This window comes from Polyodon spathula, chromosome 2 (assembly GCF_017654505.1).
Source record: "Polyodon spathula isolate WHYD16114869_AA chromosome 2, ASM1765450v1, whole genome shotgun sequence".
Lineage (NCBI taxonomy): Eukaryota > Metazoa > Chordata > Actinopteri > Acipenseriformes > Polyodontidae > Polyodon > Polyodon spathula.
This window is the reverse complement of record NC_054535.1, coordinates 9,461,160-9,481,064: the sequence shown is the minus strand read 5'-3', so window position 1 is coordinate 9,481,064 and position 19,905 is coordinate 9,461,160. Positions and strand designations below refer to the sequence as shown.

The following is a 19,905-nucleotide window of genomic DNA, read 5'->3' as shown; positions in this document are numbered from 1 at the left end:
GATCAAGTCTCTGTATGTTTTCTCAATTCCTTCTTTTTTTCAGAGAGCTTAATACAGATCTTGTGTAAATAGTCAAAGGCTTTTTCATAGTCTATGAATCCCAAGCAAAGTGGTAGTTCATACTCATTGCTGGCTTGAATCACTTGCCGTACAACTTGAAGATGAGCCATTGTGCTAAATCCACCCCTGAATCCTGCTTGCTCATTTGATTGTGCCGATTCAGATTGATTTTGAAGTCTGTTGGTGAGTATCTTGGTAAAAATGTTGTAGATTATAGGAAGTAAGCTAATAGGTCTGTAGTTCTTGAGGTCTTCTTAATCTCATTTCTCATGTAAGAGTATCACTAAGGCGTTGCTCCAGTTGTTTGGCACTTTCTTTTGGTTAATACAATCTGAAAAATATGCAACAGTATTTTTGTAATTTCTTCACCTTCTTTCACGATATCAATCGTTATGCCGTCTTCTCCAGGTGCCTTTCCTGTCTTCTTATATTTGATAGCATGTTTCACTCCTTCCAGTAGAACATCTGGAACTTCTTCCTCTGGTTTAGTTTTTTCTGTCTCGTCTTCGTCAACCACTACATTGCTCTTTTCATCTTAATATAATTTTCTGTAAAAGTCTTTAACTCTCTTCAAAATTAATTTGCAGTTCTTGATGACAGTCCCATCCTCTTGTTTGATTGCTAAAATAGAATATCACCTAAATTAGATTATCTTTTGAATGTTACAAATGGAGGCCTTAAGAAATACATTTTTTCTGAATTAGGTAGAATCTGCAAGTGTTTCCGAACTATCTTAGAAAGATTAGGCAGGTTTAGAGTAAGTCATTATTAATGGGACTCTGTTGATCTTTTTATCTCTATTTTTATAGTCTAGTAGATCATCTCTTTTTAGTTTATCTGCTTTTCTTAACTGTCTCTATAATTCTTTCTTTGTATCCTCTTTTTTAAGATTTGTTTTTAATACATGTCTTTGTTTTACATAGTAACTTTCTTTAGGGCATATTCTTCGTATTCTTATATATAATAATGAACAAGAGACTGACAGCACAAAGAGCTAAGTATAGTTCACATCAAAACTTTATAGATACAGATAATGCTTTAAAAATGGCGAGGTTCAACTTGACTGGGAGAAAGAGAAAGCAGAGCACACAGTGTGCAAAGAAAAAGAAAAGTAAATAAATGGAGAAAGGTGAAAGTTTGAAAGGAATATACTTCGACGTTCAACGTCCTCCGACGTTGTACCTCTGAGGCAGCTGCATGGCGGGCCTACAGTGAAAAGAAGAGGACGGCTGACAGCACACGTTTCGGAAGACGCGTGTGACCATCTTCATCTCTCCCAAGTCAACGTGGGGGTGGCAGCGGTGGGTCGGGTTGAAATAAAAATAATTGGGTATTTCAAATTGGGGAAAATATCAGAAAAATATTTTGCGAAACCAAATGTAAAAAAAAACAAGCAAACAAACAAAAAAACTCTTGTAATCGCTTATCGCTCTCGACCTTTCTGCTCCCTGCTATCTCCAGGCTATTTTTTCTCCCTACACTCCCTCTCCCGCCACTGGCAGATTAGCTGTACCTCCTTCCCCGCCCGTTCCCCCGCTTTCAGGGCCCGTTCCTTCTCCTCCCTTGCCCCTCAGTGGTGGAACAACCTACCCACGGTTATCAGGACTGCGCAGTCCCTGACAGCCTTCCGTCGTCTCGACAAGACACACCTGTTCAGACAGCATCTGTAAACCTCACAACTCTCGACTATATGTCACCCTATTGTACCAGTACTTGCAACAGCTTGTATTAGTACTGAACTGCTACATGCCTTGCGGTATTCTACTACTGCTCTTAATTATAACTATTCACTGTATCTTGTACTTGATTTTACTCTTAGATATCCATATTCATGTTTTTGGTAACAGCTCTTATTTGAATTTGTTCTTATCCATTTATCATACTTACTATGTGCTTTTAATGGGCTTTACTCGTATAAGCCAATATTTTTACTATAAGTTAACTGTTCTTAGTCAAACTCACTCTTAAATGTAATTATTTACTGTATTCTTTATTTTGCACTTATTTTAATTTGATTTTATTTTCTAGTGATTTTGCTGTACCTTAACTGCTCTTATCTGTAATGTGATATTTTGTAAGGTGATATTCTATAATGTGATATTTTGTAACAATTGTAAGTCGCGTCTGCTAAGAAATAATAATAATAATAATAATAATAATAATAATAATAATAATAATAATAATATAATAATAATAATAAAGCACACCCTCCAAATGATACAAGTAAAAAATACAATATACTTTATACATTCACTGAGATCTGCATCCACACATGTAAAATTGTCAGTTTGGTACAGAAAGACTGACCATTTGGCTCTATGGGTTGTGATGCTATGTTGTGCTGAAAAATGTTGACAAGAAGTTTCATCACACAAAAACGGACAGACTTTGCTGCAATAACTTCCACTGTTTCCGTTTTTCAAATATTTGCTGATTTCTAACAACCAACCAAAAACGATGTGCAGCTAGTTTGACCAATCAGGAAGCACGTTGATTTCAAACAGCGGCGGGTCTAGGAAGTAGACGAAGCAACAAAGAGCGAGTGAGAGCGTTTATTTTCACCCAGTTGTTATGTTGTCGTTTTAATTGTTTAAATAAATAGTATGTATGACAATAACGATAGTAACGCTTGGATCACTGAATGGGATTGTTAAAGGTGGGTAAGGAAAAACTGATATTGTCGTTGTGTAGTAGTGGTAACATATTTGGGCCCAGTTACATCAATATTCTTTCAGTTTGTCAGTTCTGAAACAGCAAAATTTAATGAGTACGTATTATTTTTCTAAGTCCTGCTTATGCAAATCTCGGAAGTTCAATTACTTAAAAAAAAAAAAAAGTTTATTATTATTATTATTTTGGTTTAAACCGCGAACTTCTTCGTGTATTGTTACTGCGAGTAATAATATTATTGTAAACAGAATCCAGCGAAAGGTTTAAAATAGAAAAGGTACTGTAAACTACGATGTAGATGTTATGGTCTTAATTTAGGGTATCGCTCGGTCTCCGGGATTAGGTCTCTCAACGTTGCGTTCACATAGATGTTCTGTATTAAAATGCTGTGATGTTACCTGATTTTCAGAATGTTGCGTCAAGACCCCACCACAACCCTGCTCTCCTCGGTCGATGTTGGTACATTATTTACCTGAGATTCGTTTTACCAGCTTGCAACCCCGAGAATGTCGTGGATTTATCTGTTCTGTCCCAACAAGTCTGTTTCTTTTTAATCTGATGTGACGATTACCCATGGAATCCTAACATAAAATGTTCTTATATTTTGTATTTTTATTTAGCATGTGGCCACATTCTTAGATCACATGGTTTGAATTGTCATTTTAAGGTGATGACACCCAAATCTATATTCATTCTAAACCCAGCATTGCTGCTGCTGCCTCTGCTCTTACAGCTTGTATGTCTGATATAAAAAAATGGATGTCACATAATTTTTTACACCTAAACTGTGACAAAACTGAGGTAATGCTGCTAGGCACTTATTGCCAGCTAGGTAAAACTAATGCCTTAAATCTGTCTGTTGGTGTTTGTGTGATGTTTGATCTTGGGTTAACTTTTGAACCGCATGTACTGAATACTGTCAAGGCTTCTTTTTTCCACCTCAGAAATATAGCTAGGCTGCGATCTATGCTTTCGAAATCTGCGGCTGAAAAACTAGCCCATGCGTTTGTGTTCTCCAGGATTGTCTACTGTAATGCCTTGTTTGCTGGTGTCTGAAATTGCAGATTTGAGATTAGGGACTCTGCTACTTTGTGTTGTAAATCGAGTCTTAAGACTTACTTTTTTAGAAAGGCTTTCTTATGAGTGTATTTTTGTGTTTGGGTTCTGTGTTTTGATGAGTTGTTGTATTTTCTTTTGTTAAGCACTCTGAGACGAATACTTTTAAGGCACTATATAAAATAGTTTATTATTATATAATTGGTATGCCTGTTTTTATTTATTTATTAGTTATCTTTTCTTACAGTGCACTTAAACTGACGTGACGGTACAAACTGCAAAATGAACTCAATGATGAAGCCATTCAAGAGGAATCGTGTGCTGATGTTAAAGACATATGGCAAACAAATGCGGAAAGTTGATGCCTGGTTCTCCCCTGACACCAGAAAAACTGCTTTTTCCAGCTCCTCCTCTTCAGATCTGTCCATCGGTGCTGAAGAAAACTGTTATGTAAATCAAGGAAGAGAAAGGTGAGCTGATTTTAAACACAAACCGCTATTTAAAGCAATTTCTAAAGAATACACAAAGAAAGTGTCTATCATTAAATGTTAAACGTTATGTTGTAAACACCGTCAAATTATAATGAACTGAATGTCATATGTTTTATTTGTTGGTTTTCATACATTGCATGATCATTTTCATAGCTCTTAGTGTGTATATTTCTTTGTAATTACCTTTTGCGTATGTTTGTCCAACTACAGTTTCAAATGTATCGTGTCTGTGAACCTGCCAAATCACCGGCAAACACTTGTTGAAGTAGAAAATAAGCAAGGCAAACGATGGTTTCAGTAGGATAAAAATTGAACAATATTTTGTCACTTTTTTGTTTTACATTGAATTGCCAGATAGAGATACTAAACTGAAGTCTACTATATTTCATGGCTCTAGGTTATCCCTTTTTTAAAATAAAGATACGAAGCTGAAACGAGTAATGTAACCGTTATATGTCACTTTGCCTGAAATTAATTTGGTTGAAATCAGAGGACTGGTGGTCTTGGTCTTGGAAATTGCTTGGTTGACTTGGCATTGGATGCTGTTTTATTTCTTGCAGATTATTGCAGATTCTCAGATGGTTTTTGTGACACTAAATCTGTACTTTTAATTTTTACTTCAGGCAGAGAAAGCAGACTACTGCTAGGATGAAGAGAAATGCTAAAAAGAGAGCTCTAACATCTCTTAAAGACAGTGAAGAGGAGGAAGAGTACTCCATCTTCAGTGTTGGGAAAGAAAATAAAAGTGATGCCACTGCCAGAAAGGACACAGTCAGCACGTTGGTATTTTTACAATTATTTTCCCAAAATATGGGAGTCAACAAAAAACCAATTGATTGTCATGCAAGCACGGCTTAAGTCTTAGGCGGTGAGGAAGCAGTTAAATCTGTGCCTGTAAGTTCACTACTCCCCAGTGGAAGATGAGAGAAATTAAGTTGTGGTTCAAAAAAATATTGTAGAAGCAGACTTGAAACCCAGTGCATGCTAGTGAAATGCTAATAGTGCATGATACTAATCCACATGACCAACAAGATGCTTATTAGATACTTAATACATTTAGACTTCAACGAAGAATTACTCAATTCTGTATTGCTTCTCTGTGTTTAGAAAAGGAAAGCGACATGCTGCCTCCATGAGACCAAAAAGGAATGCAAAGCAGGCAGTGTTGAAACAGAATACCAACGAAAATGACTCTGTTGATGAAAAAGAGGAGGCAATGGAAAATGTCGCAGCCTGTAAAGAGAGTAATGGTTGTGTCGTCAAGACTAGAAGAAAAAACACCAGCAGGTTGGATTTGCTAATTTTGTTAAGTTCATATTTTCTGTGAAGAAAAGAGTGGTAATTTGTGAAATCTGTCTGTAACCTAAACTTGTACAACCACAAATAGATTATTTTTCAGGGGTTTAATTTCTGCAATATCTTGATTCTCTTTACATCGCCCAATGCTGCTTTTTATATTGAACCTTAATACAACCTTGAATTTAAGTTCACTTTTCAAAATGCCACAGAAATACAGATAACAATAAAAAAGTATGTTCCCTATTCTCTTTGTTTAGGCAAAGGAAAGAGAGTACAAACTCTGCAAGGCTACCACGAAATTCAAAGCAGAGAGCTCTATCAAGGATGAAACTGACCGATACCAGTGAATCAAATGATGTGGAGGTAGCTGATTGCCTTGAAGATTTCATTGCCAGTTCTAGAAAAGAAAGTATAGTTGATGCCAGGGATCGAAGAACCACAGTCAACAGGTTGGATTTCCTAATTTTACCAAAGAACAACCTAAAAAGGTCTGATGCAGATTACTACCGATTACACGGTCCGCTTTGAGTAAGACCTCATCCTCAAGAAATAATGTCTCCTGCTGACAATGTGCATCTGGGGGAGGTGGCTCTTGCGCTTGTCAGGCTTTACAGTTTTACATATATCTAGAGAACCACTTGTCTAATTGTAATTAAACTTGCTAAGGACATTCATTAGAAAAGGTTATTGAGTATCAATGTGGAGATATATGGAGGCACCTGTCTGTATGTCAAGCTTGGATGTAGGTGGGTCATGGTGAGCTCATTTTGTATTTAGAACCTTGGTGGGAGATGTATGTCAGAGACATTCTTGTTTTAATAAATGATCAAATACTGTTTACTGACCTGTAAATCATTTTGTATTTTCTCTGTTTAGTCAAAGTAAACTGAGTACATCCTCTGCAAGGCTGCAGAGGAGTGCAAAGCAGAGAGCTGTGTCAATTGTTAAATTGACCGGTACTAGTGAGTCTATTGTGGAGGTAGCTGGTGAACCGGAAGAATTCATCACCAGTTATGGGAAAGAAAATACAGATAACTCCAGTGATCGATGGCCCAGAGTCAGCAGGTTGGATTTGATCATTTCTTAAACAAGCAAAAAAAAATAGTCTTTAGTCTTTGTGTCGGAACATCCTTAAGAATGTCATAATTAAGGATATGATTTTGTCACAGTAAAAATCACACCACAAAATAGACATTTTCACAGAACGGTCGCAGTTATGGTTATCATTTTTAAATATATTTAATATATTAATTTTGTGCTAAATAAACAGGAATTTAATGTATTTAACATGTTTTGTTTAACCTTTCAAACAATTGTAACAGGAATATGCTTACCTTTTAACATGTATTCCTTGTCTGATGTAAAAAAAAAAAAAAACAAAGGTTCTGAACTCAATGATTTTGTTGAATTTGTCTGGTTGTAAATTTTAGTGCAAACATATCCTTTTTGTTAATGTCTATTTAAAAACAGTTGTGGTTCTGGTTGCTTAATATGAAAAGTTTGTTTCTCTTTTTAAACCTGCTCCCCTGCTTTCTTCAACTTTTTGGGGATTTTGCTCTTCTAGTTGCTTAGAACTTAATGTCGTCACTTTACTTATTTGTAGTTCTGTGTAAGTATTCACCTTTTTATCTGAGGTTTGTTAACTGCTTTAACTTGGCATTGCTGCTCGTTCAGAAGATTTGTACTGCTCTCTTCCTATTTTCATACTTGGTGGAAACAAACCGCAAACTTCATGGGTTCCGTGAAGGTCGGCCACCGTGATATAATTGTATCTTTAGTAATAATACATTTCACTTAAAATGCATGCAGGAATATACTATTGACATACATTAAAGTACTAGTTCATTGTTGGTAGGGTACATCTGATTTCAATCAGTTAAATAACATTTTTTGATTGTTTTCAAATGCACACATCATTTTATAACAATTGTATTGTCTTTTAAAGGTCTGCGGCATCATCGTTTGTGTGTCCAGTCCCTCTGGGGAAGTTTGTCACAGACCGCAGAAAAGCTCCCAATGAGAATATGAGGGTCAGGAAAACAAGACCAGTGAAGTGCCAGAGTGTAAGAATATATATTGATAATATTTTCTGCAGCAAAAGCACTAGCATCGTACTTAACAAAAAACAGGAAGAGAAAAGTAAACATACGTTACTAGAGTAGCAGTCTTTGTAGTTTAGCTACAAACTGGAAAAAGTCAACAGAATTTCTTATTATAGGGTAGATTATAGCAGTTTTAGTTTTACTATGCCCTGATTTTGAGACGCTCGAAACATCTAAATGCATCTTCTATTGTGTTTTTATAGGTCTGTTTTTTACAGAACACTTTAAATTCCTCTGAAGATTTTAAGAAAACCCCTGTTCCTTCATCGCGATTTATTGCAATGAGTAAGCGCACGAGATACAAACGCAAATCACTGTTGGAGAATACAAGTTCAGAGATATCCAGCCTTTTTTCAAATTGCAAAAAGAAAAAATGTCTTCCAAGTGAACACTCTTTCAGTAGCACAGCTGACGGCATGTTGAAAACAAGGGCTTACAAACAGCCACTTCTAGCCAGCACGCCCTCTGCAAGTTGCCTGCCCTGTTACAAGCCCTGCGATCCGTCCTTTAGTGAGATCTCTTTTAGCAATGATGAACCAGAGGAAGTTTGCAAAACCAGTATGGAAGAAGGCAAGGATGTACTTTCTCCAGAGGGGAGTGAATTAAATGTCCTGGTAGGACACGGTTCTGAATTTAAAAATTGCATTAAAGGTGCCTCTGTTAAAAATGGGATGCCCAGTTTGGAAATTTTGCAGCACGATGTTGAAAATCATGAGGTTGAATATAGCAGGGAACTGTTTTCACAAACTGATGAGGCTTCTATAGTTTCTCACCCAAACAGAACAAACAAGGAAATGCTCATCACAAAAACACGTATTTTGGATCAGTCCAGTAGTGTGAATGATTCTGTTGTTTTTGTGTCGTCGCAGGTAATTAAGGTATGCAGTGTCTCACAGCCTGTAGTTCTACTGAAACCTGTAGACATACCCAAGCACTTGCTGAACCTTAATTTGCAAAGTAATCCGGAGAAGCCTGAATGCTATGCTGCTAGTAGCAAGACGCAGGTACTCAAAGAAAAACATTGTAGCAGGTTGAACATTGACTCAGCCATGTGCAGACAGTTGTCTGCACAGCCTTGTGTTAAGCATAGTGACTACAAAATGTCAGCTAACACTCATTCCTCAGACTTCTCTGAGTCAAGAAGTGGACAGACTGTTTCATCAGAGACAGGTGACGTTAAAGTTCAGGAGGAAAAAGACTGCTTGGATGTTACTCCACAATATGTCCGAAATACTGTATCCTTGGATGGTAGGGATGTTTTTGCAGTTGTACAACAAAACAGAACTGAAGAAAGGATCTTGAATAAACTACCTAAAAGAAGCCCCTCTGTCTTGAGCATCACAGTGGACAATTCTCTGCTTACTGTTGTATCATCTGAGAAGAATAAACAGCCTGTAAAGTCATCATATGCATATTTAAAAGAAAGATGTATAGTCTCACAGCCTGTCGTTGTACTTCAACGTTCAAAGTTACCGATTGAAATTTACAAGCTCAGGGATATGAAACGACGCCGGAGTTTGGACTCTAAACAAGAGCTTGCATACTCCAGTCTTAAGATTGAGAAGACTGTTTTAACTGAGCACTGTAACTTGCCAGACACAACTCCGAATCATTCCAGTATAAATTTGCTTCCTCATGTAGAGACTGCTATTCATACCAGCCCTGTTGCTGATTGTATAGGCCCAGAGTTTGCCCAGAGAAAAGAACTTGAAATAGGAAGTAAAAGTGGGTTGAATGTGGATTTGACCTTATTCAGAAAGTTGTCTGCACAACATCCTATTGGACTGCTTAGTAGCTCTAAAAAGAAAAAAAATGATTTACCTAAGGCTGCTAAAACAGACACCTCGTCTGACTCCTCTGAGTCACGAAATAACCTGGCTGTCTCTCCAGCCAAAAAGAAAGTCCCGGGGAGAGTTAGAACCCACGGGATACCGAAGGAAAAACCAGTAACTGGGCGAAAAGCCTGCATCAGTGGCTTTAGCGCTAGCAGGTGGACCAAAAATGGAAAAGCGCAAAAGGAGCAACGTAGAAAGCACTTTGCAAATCAATCGTTGGCAACCAGAAATGCAGATAACTCGCTGGACGATTTCACTTGTAGGCCTCTTCATAACCCAAAATGGTCAATGGTAAGCAAGTGATTCATCAATGATGAATTTTTTTTTTAGTTATTAATTTTTTACACATTTTAACCTAGCAGCAGAACTAACTTTTTATTTTTTTTTGGAACCCATAGGGTAACATGGGCAGCTGGTTGTGTGATGCCAATGACCTGATGCCACCTGTGACCCCTTTGAGGAAAGACTGTTTCCAAAAGTCGTCATTTCTGCTCAGTTTTACCCCAGAAACTTTTAACACTCATAACTGGTCAAGACTCAAAGCATCACTTTCTGTTCACAAGAAGATGAAAGGTATTTCATATTGATCAAGTTCAGTATTGACAAGCAATTTAGGGAAAGCACGCTACCAAAAAAGAAAAGTAAATTCATTTTAAAAAATCAATAATGACATCCAATTGGCCATTTTAGTAAGTGTAATTGTTTGTGTTTGAACATTAGTATTTAAGTGAAGTATGTTTGCATGACACATAATCCATAGGCGCACGCGACCCCTTTATTGACAACAATATTATTATTTTTTCAAATTTTATTTAACAAAGTCAGAAACCAGTTAAATAAGCAGCAACAATATAACATTACCTGAGAGTCCACATGTGGCAATGTGGGGTAGGGTTTATTTATTTTTTTAACATACATGACATGAAAGCAGCTACTGTCATCTCCCTTTGTTAGAACACATTGCTTTTGTTTCTCCCCTTGATGTGAAAAGGGGACTGGTAAAACTCCAATTTCGAGCTGTCTACTCACTCAAGTTGCGAAGATGCAGCAGGAGGGCTGAATATGATGTTCAATGGCGCCCTGCAAGCATTTTTCAATTGACCCTTTAGGCTTGCCAAGTCTCTCTTGTTGACTTGACCTTTTAAAGCTTTAATCATTGAATACTAATGCCAGAATAGAATCACTTGATTCTTTTTTTAGCAATATTGCTTGCATATGAACATAATAAAAGCCAAACTGGAAGTTTTTTGGGCTGTGGTGGTGTTTATTAGCGACTAAATATAAGACTGGTGTATTAACTTGATTTTTTTTTTTTTTTTTTTTTCCCCAGCAATTTTAACGCCAAAGAAATTGAACCTTTCCAACCCAGTTTCTGAAAAAGATCTAGGAACTCCGTTTTCAAACAAATCTGTGAGGCTGCTTTGTGGTGCAGAAGGCTCATTCCTGGTAAGCTTGGGAAGGTGGTGGTCTGTCAGTATTTTACCAGGCATTTGCTGGGTAGATTGAAAGCTGAAGCATTGATGCCCTTTTTAAATAATGTTTTGTCTAAACCCTCTTGTTTTTAGAATACCCTGAATCTCTCGGATATCTCGGATGCAGAGAAGCTGTATCAGGAATGCAAACAGGATGGTCCTTTATCTTTTGAAGAATGTATACCCCCCCACAAAATGGAGTTGTGTAAAAAGATTGGTGAAGGAGCCTTTGGAGAAGTGTTTTGCACAACAAACAACAACAATGAATTTGTGGCTTTAAAGGTAAATGTTTTTAAACTAAATGTCACATGCTATGTAACCAAAACAGAATTGTATTTCTGTTTATGGTTTTTCTCCCACACTTCTCTAAACATCCGTTTATATATAGGCCTATTAACATTACATTTTTCAAATGACAGATGTTCCTTCACTTCAAAAGTTGATTGGCAACACAACATAATGGAGCTTATTTCTTGTTTTGAAGTGCTGAAGCCAATATATGTACATGTGACAGGGAACCAGTACGACCCAGGCTGCCTGTGCAGGAATTGGATCCAGAGACAGAAAGCTGCAGTTAGAAGTGCATATGCATACATTTTATTTAACAAAATAACACAAAACACAGGAACAAATTCAACATGGCATGAGGGCCAAAATAAAAGTTTTAAACAAAAGAATAACTGTGTAGGCTGGGCCTTAGCCTTCACTACCATGTTGATAAACAATACAAAAATCACAGCACAAACACACCTCCTAAACTCCAACAAACAAAGGATTTCTCAATCTTTTTATACATGTGGCCACTTCCCAGTTAGCATCAGTTACCTAATTTGGGAATGGCTAAACATGTGATTGCTGGCCGGGACGGATTTAACCCCATGCCTGCCAACCTTGCATTCCCACAGACACTACTTACAGCAGCAGTCCTGCCACAGTGCCTTTTAAAACTCACTTAAAGCCAATCCTAAGTAAAACCATTGGTAAAGACAGACTGTTTCACACCCAGGTGTGCCAGAATCTGAATAAAGCCAGATTGATATCCTTATAACCCAAATGATCTTTTTTTAAACTATCCGCTTTAAATGGTGTGGCTGCCTATGTAATAACCTCATAGTCCTCCAGCACACCATTGATTCTGGGCTACTAATCAAGTTCATATATTTTAACAATCAACATTCTAACAATACATGGCAGATGTATTTTATTTTTAAATTGATGTCCTTGTTTTTAAATTAAGTTTAAGTAGCCTTGAAACTAGTTTTGCATTAAGCCTTGGTGATGATGGTTCAAAGATGCAAACACACTTGACATTTGGAAGTGTGTAAACTACCATTATGCTCTCTATTTGTCTTCAGATCATTCCTATTGAAGGGGAGCAGACGGTTAATGGAGAAATGCAGAAGAAATTTGATGAAATTCTCCATGAAGTAATTATCTCAAAGTATGTTTTTGGAAATGGTTTTGCCCTCTGCATAAAATGTGCTTTAATAAGTTGTATAAAATATTTATATGTTGTATTTTAAATACATGCTATATCTCAAGTTTGGGAGGAAGAAAAGTATTGACAAATGACATCCATCATGCTGCATAATGCACTTCAGGAAATTTATAAAGTTTCTTTTAGTATTTCTTAACTTTAAAATATTCCATGGCAGGATATATATTTGTGCAAATGTCTAACAAACTGTCTGACCTAGGAAATAAAAAAAAAAATATATATATATATATATATATTTATTATTATTTTTATTAATAATCCTGGATTATGTAACCTCTATCCTTTTAGAGAATTGAGCAACTTGAGTAAAATGGAAGAAAACAAAACTGAAGGCTTCATTACTTTGCACGAGTAAGTGCACTCTGTTCTATTTTGTTTTACTCTTTTTAAATCATTACAGTAATCCTTTTTTTACATTTGGAAATGACAAGATATCATGTGCATGCTCATCATGCATAGTTTTATCCACTTTGAACTCTGGAGTTTGAGGAGTTGCCTGATTTGTGCATGTGTTTTTTTTTTTTTTTTTTTTGTTAAGTTTGCATTGTGCTAAAGGGTCGTATCCAAAACCTCTTCTGAAAGCCTGGGACAAATTTGACAAACAGAGAAACTCTGAAAATGATCGTCCAGGTAAGATTGATCAAATTTCTTTCAATTTCAATCAATTATCAATCTAGCATTGTCTAGCGGAAGACATTTCTGAGTCAACATAAACTCCTCCTAGGTGTTTTTCATAGATTCCTTCTTCAATTTCAGTATTTGTAATGCACATTTTTATTGCCTACATGCAGTACCTTACACTTTTATCTGTTAAATGTCTGCCCAGTTCTGAATACTGTCTAGATAATTTTAAATTACCTTTGCTGCTGCAATGGTCTTTGCCACTCCTCCTATTTTTGTGTCGTTTGCAAATTTAACAAGTTTGCTTACTATACCAGAATCTAAGTCATTAATGTAGGCAAAGGCAGTCAAATTAAAACAAGGTAAAGGCACTCATCCAAATAAAGCTGAAGCAGTAACAGACATAGACTGTCTCTACAGCACTGAGAAACTACGTTTGAAAAAATCCAACTGTTCTGCTGAACCTTGTTTTTTTTAATATTAGCACCACAAGGTTATCCATGTATTATAAAAAATAATAGATGGGCCTCTTCAGGGTTTCTGACAGTTTATAAATTACTCGACCTACGGTCTTGTAATTTATGACGTCACAGAAACCCTAGATGGGATTATTTTCCTGTAACTTGCTGAAGCCCATCTAATATGTGTGTGTGTGTGTGTGTGTATATATATATATATATACTATACACACACGTGTGTGTGTGTGTGCGTATATATATGTGTGTATGTATATATATATAATATACACACACACGTGTGTGTGTGTGTGTGTGTGTGTGTGTGTATATATATATATATATATATATATATATATATATATATATATATATATTATATAAATATACACACACACACACATACACATACATATATAAAGAATATTTAACAATCAAGCCTGTGATCCCACAAGTTGTGCTGCATTTGTAAATATGATTCCATGGTTATATTTTTTTAGATTTTTTTGAGGAAGACCAGCTGTTCCTGATTTTAGAATTTGAATTTGGAGGCAGTGACCTTGAAAATATGCAAAAAAAGGTAAGTAATGCCTAAATGTTTATTTTCCCCACTTTTCCAATTGTAATGAAACTTGCCACAACTCTTCCACAGGTTATTGAAAGTATCAGAATTTGGATGTATGTGTATGTGCCAATGTTTTCCATCTGTGTGTCAGACTTGTAGTTACTAGCTTACTTACTTACTTGCAGTACCTTCCTACCCAATTTAAATAATCCAAAGATTTATTTTGCAATTGCAGTGCACATGCTGACACTCTTTGCATGGGGAGGGCTTTGTGTTTGTCAATACATGGCCTACTCTGTAGCTTGCATGTTTTCTGTATGCAGTTTTATTCATGTGTCTTCTGTCATCTCCCCTCTTTGTAAAAGCTGCCTTCACTGGCTACGGCAAAGGGCATTTTGCATCAAGTTACTGCATCACTGGCTGTTGCGGAGCAGGCTTTATGTTTTGAACATAGGTAAGAATTACTCTTTCTACTCCAAAATTATGAAGTAGCTACATATACAATATAAAGATTGCAGAAAGTGTCTTTGGTACGTCTTGATACTGCTTTCATGTGTGTAGATTAAGTTGTTCCTGCATGTTAAAATGTAGATCTAATGTTCAGGGTATTGAATTTCCTTGTTGTATTCAACATGCACTCAACCCAAAGAAGCATGCATTTTGTTGCCTCAGTTTCAGGCATTTAAATGAGGATTTTTCCCCACTAATCTATAAACTATACTCCACACTGTTAAGGGAAAAAAGTTTTTATTGAGAAAAAAATTGCATCTTAAAAGTACAAAACTGAAAGAAAATAATTGGATAAGTCTCCACCCCCCTGAGTTAATACTTGGTGGAAGCACCTTTGGCAGCAATTACAGCTGTGAGTCTGTTGGGATTGGTCTCTACCAACTTTACACACATTTTTATAGACCAGATTTATTGTTGTCATATGCACACTTTGACCAGTCTTGGCCATAAAAGCCTGTAGCTCTTGCAACGTTGCCATTGGCCTCTTGGTAGCCTCTCTGATCAGTCTCCTTCTTGCTCGGTCATCCAGTATGGAGGGACGGCTTGATATGGGCAGGGTCTAGGTGGTGCCATACACCTTCCACTTCTTAATAATCGTCTTGACTGTGCTCCAAAGGATATTCAAGGCCTTTGATATATTTTTAATACCCATCCCCTGATCTGTGCCTTTCAACAACTTTGTCCCAGAGTTCTTTTTAAAGCACCTTGGTGCACATGGTTGAGTCTTTGCTTTGAAATGCATTACCCAGCAGAGGGAACCTACAGGAACTTCTGAATTTATCCTGAAATCATGTGAATCGCTACAATTTTAACATAGGTGGAGGCCACTTAACTTGGTGTGTGATTTTGAAGGCAAATTTAGGATTGCTATTACAAAGGGGGTGGACACTGATCCAACCAAGCTATTTCAGTTTTTATTTTTAACACATTTTCTACAAATTTCTAGAATAGTTTTATCACTTAGAAGTTGTGGGGTACGATGTGTAGATAAATGAAAAAAAAAAAATATATATATATATATATATATATATAATGTTAACAATGACGTGCAAAAATAAGGTCCGATATTACGTAGTTTCCACTGAGAAAGGGGGTGTAGACTTTCTGTAGGCATTGTAAATAGATATATAGATTATAGCTATTGTATTTATCTGTTTAACTATTTTGTATTTATGGATGGTTATTATAATGAACATAGTGATGTATTGGTAGGAGTGCATACCTGTTTCCTTTTTGATATAATCCAATTTATAAAATGTTAGTGTTTTATCTATGTCTTTAAAATAATGGACAATGGTTCACATAAAGCTCTGATAGCAAAACCTCCCTCTGAGGAAGACGTGATTGCCATCCGAGGACAGTAAGATCCTGTATCTGAACAATGGATTATACAAAATAAAATGTTGACTTGAGTGCTCTCACTTTCTTTTGAAATCTTTGTGGGTAAGCAACCTGTTTTGATGTGTCGTCCTTAGTGACACGCTTTGGATATACTGTAGATGCCGCTTATTAACAACCTCTCAGTTCCCAGCAAAAAGTTGTCAAATTCCGAAAGTTGCCAATAAGCGCAAAGCTCCTGTTTTCAAGTGTATTTATATGAAATGATGTATACTGTAGTTTTACAAATATGGCACTGAAATGCATGTGTTTTAAGTTTTGTTTTAAATTTGTGTTAAATTAACATGAGAAACACAAAATACCCAAACATAGAACTGTTTACTTCACATGTGTGTAAAACCAAAAAAAAAAAAGGGGAGTAGTCTTAAATAGCACTACACAACAATTTGCTACAGTTATCCTTACAATGAGTAAAGCAAACATAAAAATGTGTTGTACTTACAATCAATTCTAAAGAACACAATTTTAAAATAAATTGTTCAACATGGTCTGTGTTTTACAGCGCACCACCTCCTGCTGTAAATCCACCTCAATTTTGCATGCAGCTTCGTAGCCAGTTTCAAAGCCACGATTCTGCTTCGTCAATAAGTTGTCAATAAGCGGTGTACAGTTGCTAATATCAGAATTCCATTAACGTTAAAGTCTATGGGACAGGATTGGTTCCAGGGAAAATGTTAATTACCTAAAGTTGTCTTTGTCAGGGTTGCTGGCATCTGCTGTATATATTAAAAAAAAAAAAAAAAAAAAAAAAAACAATGTTGGTTTTTGCCAGCCACCAACATAGTGGGGATGTTTTAATAACCAATTTTTTTATTATTATTTTTTTAAAGAGATTTACATTGGGGCAACCTCCTGGTGAAGAAGACCAGTGTTAAGGAAAGGAAATATACACTTAATGGGACCACTTACAGTGTCATGACTAATGGTGTTCATGTAAACATCATAGACTACTCACTCTCCAGGCTGGAAATTGGTTGGTAACAAATGAAAAATACAGAAACTATAGAGCTGAAGAATAATGAGTTTCAATTTAGAAACCAAGTAACACAGTGTATTTATTGGTAAATGGATATACCCAAAGAACAAAAATGCTCAACATAAAACTAATTACCTCTATGAAGATGTGTTTGTTTGAATTGGCTAGAGAAAGTAAACATTTCCTCACTTTTTTTAAATTACATTTTTTGGTTTTCTGTGATTTTTTTTTTTTTTTTTTTTTTTAATTTTATTGGCCAATTACTTCTATCTGGCAGTTCTATCTGGCTGAAAATATATACTGTACACCTGAAATTAATCACAAGTCAGAGTGTAGCAGAGGAGACAAGAAAACAAATCACATTTTTATAAGCATAATTCAAACAGAACAGTAACCCATTGATAATAGGAGAAGAAAGGTGTATGACTTCCTTGGTGAGCTTTTGAAACTGATATAGGGGTATTGTCGTGGTGTAAGAAACATTCCTTCCATCATCTCAAGTGATATTAAGCCTTATTCCCTTTGCTTAGATGGTCTGACTGTTTCCTGTGACATTTCAACTGATGAGGGGCTCTTTATGGGGCAGGGAGACTACCAGTTTGAGATTTATCGAAAAATGAGAGAAGAAAACAAGTAAGCCTTTTAATGATCTGTTTTGTTTCTAAATCTGACTTGCAGCTTCCCTGTTCAAAGAAATTCATAAAAACACAATACGCAAGTCTGATTAGCTGTTGAGAACATTGACTATTAATAACATGAGAAGGTTGATACTAATTTGTTATACTGTGTGAGAGTCCCCTTTGTTCCAAGTCATTTGTTTGATTTTGTTATATTTGCTGTTACTTCCTTTTGTGTAAGTTTTTTTACATATCTGTTACAATAACTAGCCACACATTGAATCTGCTGAAGATTTCTTTGGGCTGGTCAGACAGACAGAAACCACCAGCATCTTGTTCAATTCAAGATACTACCCTGGATTAAGTTATCTATTTGATCATGTGGGTGTCCTACAATCTAACATCTTTTTCTGTGGATTTCTTATTTTTTTTTAGAAACAGTTGGAGTGAGTACAACCCTCATACCAATGTGCTGTGGCTTCATTACCTGACAGACAAATTATTAAAGATGCGCTACAAAACCAACCCACGGTCTCTCGCTTTGAAAAAAACAAAGAAAAATATTGAGCAGTTCTTCAGAGAACTCCTACAATATGAATCTGCAACTCAAGTCCTACAGTCTTGCAGTTTGTTCCAGTGAGAAAGAGACCTTCCCTTTTTAACATTTTAAAGAAAAGCATGTACTATGGAATGTTACTCTCAAGATTTAATTATGTGTTCCAGTTTGCTCTGAGCATAGAATTGTTTATTTAAAAAAAAAAAAAAAAAAGTTCATCTTTTTTTGTTAGCTATTTTTGAGAACATACCAATGCAGTTTTTTTCCTCCTAAAGTGTTCATTTGTATTTAAAGTAATGTAGTTGTTTTTATTGTTTGTACAATTTGTCTTTTTCATCTGAATTAAATTGTAAATACTGACTTGCAATGTTTTACTGAATTATACCTCTGTCTTGGTACTAAGTTAAGGTCTTGTTGAATCTCAGTTAGACCTTTTCATATTGATGTAAATTCAGCATTCAAAACACTTGAGACAATTAATTGGTTTATTTCAGATATATTTTAAAACTTCTCTGTACAATTGAAATCCCTAGAATGTGTTTTCCATGTTTTTCTATCTATCTAAATAAGAACACTTAAATTATGCATTTAAAATATTTAATACTTTAGATTAAAAAGCTGCAAACAAACTGACTAGGATTACTGTAGTGGTGACGTCAGACCCGGAAGAAGACAGAACCCAAAACACGTAATGGCGGTGAACCTACGGCTCTCAGTACTTTTATTAACTGTCAGCTAGTTCAATAATCAGTAGCTGATCAGTAAAGTATACTCATGAGGTTTTTAAAAATAAAAACAATAGCCTGGCAGACGGCATCTCGCTCGTCAGGCCAAACTACATAATAATAATAATAATATCGGACAGCTTTCGCTGTTGCATTAACACATAAATCAAAACAATAATAAACAAAGGGGCAGGACACTCCATCACAAACCTTATAACCCTTACTGAGTTTACAATTGAAGTTGTGGAGAACTTACCTGAGACAATTTAAGGAGCCGACCACACACTCCAGAATAAGCCCATACGGCTTCCTCAATTAAAATGTTATCCCAGTAGCATCCTGTCAAGCATTGTCATCTACTGTAACTTAGCACTGAATTTGTATGTGTTTTAAAATTAATATTGCGATATGCAAGGTGTAAGCTAGTACATGTTTATTTTTTTATAGTGAGTACCTTATATAGTATGATACAATACATGTGAACAAAATTGTTTATAGATGATGGTCACTATTTTTGCTCCAAAAAAGCACTTAATACCCCAGTTACCATGTTTTGCTTGTCAAGTCTAAGCAACAGATGTTACCAAGCCTGGACTTGTATGGCACCTGACCAGTAGGGGCTGCTGAAGTCCGATGAGATGGACTGTGCCAGATGTTTAATTTCCAGCACAATGACAATGTAATTACACATGACTGTTACTCGAGTAGCATTTGAACCAGCGAGTGCCTGATTATATGTCTCACCATGCAGTCCTGCATAGCAGTGCCTTTACTGGGTTATAAATTTAATTAATTCTAAGTGGAATCTCACCCCTTAATTTCCTTTAGGATTTTAATAAACATCAGTTTGAATTATGAACGTTACAAATTGCCCCTCTTCACAATACAGACTATCAAATATGTCATGCAAAGGAAACTAATGTATAAATGATGTCTGAAATAAATGAAATGCTTTCCATAGTAAAAAGAGTGTCTCCCATTTGTGCGTAAGGTAATTTT

General features: G+C 36.0%; 1 protein-coding gene across 2 annotated transcripts; it reads left to right on the top strand.

Moving 5' to 3' along the window:
- Positions 1–2,594: 2,594 nt before the first annotated feature.
- On the top strand, positions 2,595–19,873 carry LOC121329819. Of its 2 annotated transcripts, XM_041275696.1 has the most exons (19): positions 2,595–2,716; positions 4,034–4,256; positions 4,901–5,056; positions 5,385–5,564; positions 5,834–6,025; positions 6,453–6,641; positions 7,522–7,639; positions 7,882–9,804; positions 9,912–10,086; positions 10,844–10,959; positions 11,079–11,267; positions 12,341–12,426; positions 12,772–12,834; positions 13,022–13,113; positions 14,060–14,139; positions 14,490–14,578; positions 16,863–17,005; positions 17,539–17,641; positions 18,061–19,873. In XM_041275696.1, exons 2-19 carry the CDS (start codon positions 4,069–4,071, stop codon positions 18,263–18,265), a joined length of 4,287 nt encoding a protein of 1,428 aa, XP_041131630.1. In that variant the 5' UTR covers positions 2,595–2,716; positions 4,034–4,068; the 3' UTR covers positions 18,266–19,873. The 2 variants fall into 2 exon arrangements, with proteins under 2 accessions (XP_041131630.1, XP_041131639.1); XM_041275705.1 differs by lacking the exon at positions 6,453–6,641.
- The last annotated feature ends 32 nt before the right edge of the window (positions 19,874–19,905 follow it).